This window comes from Ciona intestinalis, chromosome 1 (genome assembly GCF_000224145.3).
Source record: "Ciona intestinalis chromosome 1, KH, whole genome shotgun sequence".
Lineage (NCBI taxonomy): Eukaryota > Metazoa > Chordata > Ascidiacea > Phlebobranchia > Cionidae > Ciona > Ciona intestinalis.
The window spans coordinates 22530-27307 of NC_020166.2; the positions used below are offsets into that span (position 1 = coordinate 22530).

General features: G+C 36.5%; 1 protein-coding gene across 4 annotated transcripts in view; it reads left to right on the plus strand.

The window, feature by feature from the left end:
* The first annotated feature begins 882 nt into the window (after positions 1 to 882).
* Positions 883 to 4778, plus strand: part of LOC100186837 (ileal sodium/bile acid cotransporter-like) — a 28637-nt gene continuing 24741 nt past the window's right edge. The window contains exons 1-6 of one of the 4 annotated variants that reach the window (XM_002123150.3): positions 886 to 1065; positions 1591 to 1687; positions 2098 to 2222; positions 2542 to 2677; positions 3621 to 3739; positions 4408 to 4505. In XM_002123150.3, coding sequence (XP_002123186.1) covers positions 1056 to 1065; positions 1591 to 1687; positions 2098 to 2222; positions 2542 to 2677; positions 3621 to 3739; positions 4408 to 4505 — 585 coding nt within the window. In that variant the 5' untranslated portion in view covers positions 886 to 1055. Of the gene's footprint in view, positions 1066 to 1590; positions 1688 to 2097; positions 2223 to 2541; positions 2678 to 3620; positions 3740 to 4407; positions 4506 to 4778 lie in introns of all 4 variants that reach the window. The other 3 variants (XM_026838586.1, XM_026838572.1, XM_026838574.1) reach the window with 3 other exon arrangements.

A 4778-nucleotide genomic window follows, 5' to 3' on the forward strand; every position in this document is an offset into this window, starting at 1 on the left:
TTCTATGTAATTGTGTAAAGCCAGCGAAAGGGCGTACACAACTTGACGCGATGTGTTTTGTAATGTTACGTCATCGGTATAACGTCACATTATGCATGTCGTCACTCAGACTTTGCAGTTTTTTTCTAAGCAAGTAAAGGTTATGTGCAAAATCTAATGCCAACACAACAGTGTACAAAACTTGCAGCGAGGTTTATTGTATCCGTGTAACCAAAAATGCCTGCTAAAACGCCCGGCTACACCTGAGTGCGACAGTCGCTACGTAGCGTGCAAAAAGAGAGATAACCTCGCCAAAAAAAAATCGAGAAAAAAATCTTAATTTTTTTCTGTTCTCTTTACTGGAAATTCGGTTCCAATTGAGCCGTTGTGTTGGACAGATTGATGGATCGACTGGCGGCGCTCGATGCTTTTTTATAAATCGCTCGAATAAAACGTTTTACGAGTTACCGCCTAAGGGAAAGACAGTGTATATATAGGGGCTAAAGCCAACAATTCAATCGAAAGGGTTTAATAAACCTGTAGAATTTATATGGTGTTACTACTATGTGTTACTGCTATTAACCCCTTACAAATTTTAAGGCAGAGTATAGTAGCATATATGAATCCGTTAAATTTATAAAGGTGTTTCTGCAATACTAGAGGTGTACAATAGTAAATCGTAAAATTTATGAAGAGTTTTACCACAATACTATATAGAATAAAGTAGCAAATAGGCAACCGCAGATATTATAGGACTGTGGGGGAAGATGGGGCATTTTTAGCTAATAATATTCAAATACTCTGATCGTGTTTTAAACAATTAACAACGGTCTATGGGAGTCGTGAGGATACGGTTTAATAATTTTTTGAAAGTTATTTGTTTACCACTAAATGGCTCGAGAAAATAGAATTAAAAGGTGTCCCATCTTCCCCCACCCTACTATATAACAGTTGACTGCAGTACTAAAATACATTGGTGACGGCGTAAGAAGACATTTCTACAGATCTGCTTGTATTTAGCGTTTATAGTAGTTGACAAAACACTGCAGCAGACTGGTTTCGAAACAAAAGCAAAGATGACAACAGGTAAAATGTTTCGGTTTTTAGCTTTACTTTTGTTAGCCATGCTTTTTGACTGTATTTTTCGGCTCTAACGAATGCCGTTTTACCTTTTTTCGCCATATATTTCATTATCAAATTAATATATAGTTGAATGGGGTAACATGGGACATAATTAATTTTGCTTACTGGTATTTAGTAATAAAGAAAGAATGTTGAAACATTTTTAGTAATTGGGTTCTGTTCAGCAGCCACGCTTTTTAACTATATAGTGGGGTGGGGGAAGATGAGACACCTTTGATACATAATATCCAAATAGCCTGATCGTGTTTTAAACAATTAACAGCGGTCTGTGGGAGCCGTAAGGATACGGTTTTATAATTTTTTGAATGTTCTTTGTTTACTATCAAATTAGAGGAGAAAATAGATTGAAAAAGTGTCCCATCTTCCCCCACACTACTATACTCCATTTTTTAATCTATTTTGTTTTGCTATTTTATTTTGGTTTTTATTTTGTTCCAAAGATAAATAAATATGTTATTTCAATTTCAGCAATGTCGAATATCTCGTTCAACGTGACGTCACCACCACGTTTGCCGTTCGTTCCAACACAGAGCTTGCAAAGTTACCACATATCGGTTGCTACAAAGTATTTATCAACCATATAACGTATTTATTTTGTTTTATAGTCTGGGGGTAAGATGGGATACCTTCAGTACAAACACAACGCTGTTTTTTAGTCACGGAGATACGGTTATATATTTCTGAGAAAGTTTTTGTTTACTACAAAAAAGGACGATAGAATAGAATGAAGAGGTGTCCCATCTCTCGTTACATTTGGTTGTAAACAAAGCGTTTTTACCGAATTATACACTTGGTTGTAAACAATTACATTTGGTTGTAAACAAAGCGTTTTTACCGAAATATAAAACCGTATTCTCTCGACTCCAAAATGAGAGTTGTTAATGGTTTAAAACACCATCGGGAAACATGGGATTTCATGTACCCAAAATATCTCATCTTGCCCCACAACATCTATTAATATATTGCATATTGCAGCGTTATTATAGCGGTTGGAATGTTCGGCATTGGATTGACAACGGACTTTTACAAGATCTGGTATTACCTCAAAAGGCCAAAGGCGTACGGCATAGGAGTTTCGTTACAGCTTATTATTGTACCGTGTAAGCACGTATAATTTGCTTATTTATTTAAAAGTGAAAATTTCAATAGGAAATTACAGATTCATTCTGTAGGTTGTTTTACTTCGGCTAAAAAAAAACTCATTCATTACTGTTTGGCTCTAAAGTTGGGCAAAACAAAGAATGGTGTCTTTAAAAGTCCACAATATTATTTTGTGTTATTTTAACTTATTTACGTGTATATCTGTTAACCAAAATTAACAGGGAACTTAAACTGTCCCATTCTTTCACAATAAAATAGCATCTTAATGAAAAGTGTTTTTTAGATTTTTCTTACATTTTCCTATGTTTGTTTTCACAGTGGTGGCTTGGGCGCTTACGAAGATATTCGTAATGAATGACATTCAAGCACTTGGGGTAATGATCCAAGGTTGTTCACCTGGTGGAAGTGTCAGTAACGTGGTGATATATTGGTTGGACGGGGTCGTTGACCTCAGGTGATATATTTAGTATAGGGTGGGGGAATATGGGACACCTTTGGATTTTTCCCTTTTTTCACTTTCTCGTTTCATTTGGTAGTAAACAAAGAAAATTTAAAGAATTATAAAACCTTGTCCTCGCGACTCTTATAGACCGTTGTTAATTGTTTATTAAAACACGATCAGGATATTTATATATAAAAGCTCTTTGCTGCTATTATGGTATATGTGTCCTTAGACACTTAACGGTAATTGCTCCAACAAAGTGGTCACTAATGGGTTGTCCAAATTATCAGCCGCACATAAAAAAAACAAAAAAAACATTCACAAAGTTTGTAACTTGGTAACGTCATTTATGAAAAATGACTTGGTAACGTCATTTATGAAAGGTTACCGACCGTTCAAACGTGAACCAAGACAAGTATGTTACGGTTTAGTGACCTTTCTATTTTTGAGGTTTTGAGTCATTTCATATTCTTTGCCTAGAAGCTGTTTGTCACTATTCGTCAAGCTGTAACCGGATTTGTGGTATAAATTTAAAGGAAACATATGTCAATTCTCCCCCCACCCTACTGTATATAAACTATACATGGCCTATATCGAACTTGAACAACATTAAAGTACTGTGAATGTAACTTGTTTCATCTTCGCGTGGTCAAAAATGGACACAATCGTAATACCACGGGTGTTCCGTTTCATACACCTCGTGTCAGCTTATTATTGAACAACCCATTAGTGACTACTGGGTTGGAGAAATTGCCGTTAAGTGACTTGCCCAAGGTCACAGATACACTAGATTAGAATAACACGTTTGTAATAACAAATAAAAAACGTATCCTCACGACTCCCATATAGCTATTCCTTTGTTAATTGTTTCAACTTTCCCCGGATATTTGGGTACTACGCACTAAAGGTCTCCCATCTTCCCCTACACTACTTTATTAACCAGATATTTTTATAGTGTCGCAATGACGTCAACAACCACTGTTCTTGCCCTTGGTACAATGCCACTATGGCTTCTCATATTTGAGAAGGGGAATAACTTGGACAGCTCTTTGCGCATTCCATTCAGAGATCTAGGTCAGTGAAGTTACAAAAAATAATCACCCACAAGTTACATACGTGGTAACTGGTAAGCAGGCACGAGGTGTATGAAACAGAATACCCGTGTCATGGACCATCTTACCCCAATCTACTACACATCCTGTTTTCGTACCATTTTGCATTATTAACTTTGCGTGGAAAGGCCTACGTAATTTAATACTGCGTAGAAATCGTGTTTTAGTCATGCTCCAATAGTCGTCATGCTCAATAAGTGTGAAGTCGAGCTTATAAACCAAACATTTCCTCTGCCAATGTAATGTAAAGAATGGGCTAGTCTTTCTTTTACACCAAAGTACAAACACACAATCTAATATACGGGTTCAAGGCTCGTTACTGCTAATACTGTGGGCGTATGTGTCCTTGGGCAAGACACGCTTACCGGCAATTGCAATAATTGTTGCCTAAATAACTCTAAATTGTCAACCATGCACAAACACAAATCTGCAGTGACAAAGTTACAAACGTGGTAACCGGTAAGCGGGAATGAGGTATATGAACGTGTTGTAACGACTGTTGTTGCCTCGCCACTTGAGGCATATAACTTGCTTTATCTGTTAAGTCTTGTCCAAAGACACATACGCCCACAATGGTAGCAGTAACGAGCCCTGAACCCGTATATTAGATTGATACATTTCCCGTTACAGGTATAACCTTGGCAAGTTTTCTTGGTCCCCTACTAGTTGGTATGATCTGCTCTTGGGTTTTCAAGAAAAAGAAGGAAACTGTAGAAAAGATAGCAAAGGTGAACTTTTTTATTAGAATTAGTCCACCACATTTACTAATAGTGCAACTTGTAAGATTATGTCTGAAAAATGAACAACGACGTCTTGGTTTTGATCGCAATTTGATGAAACTTATTTCTATTTTAAGTCCCATATGGTAGTAAACAAAGAACATTCAAAGAATTATAAAACTGTATTCTCACAACTCCCACCGGCTGTTGTTAATTGTTTAAGGGGAGATTGAATATTTTGTGCTAACGGTATCCATCTTACTCCAATACTATACATTCTAA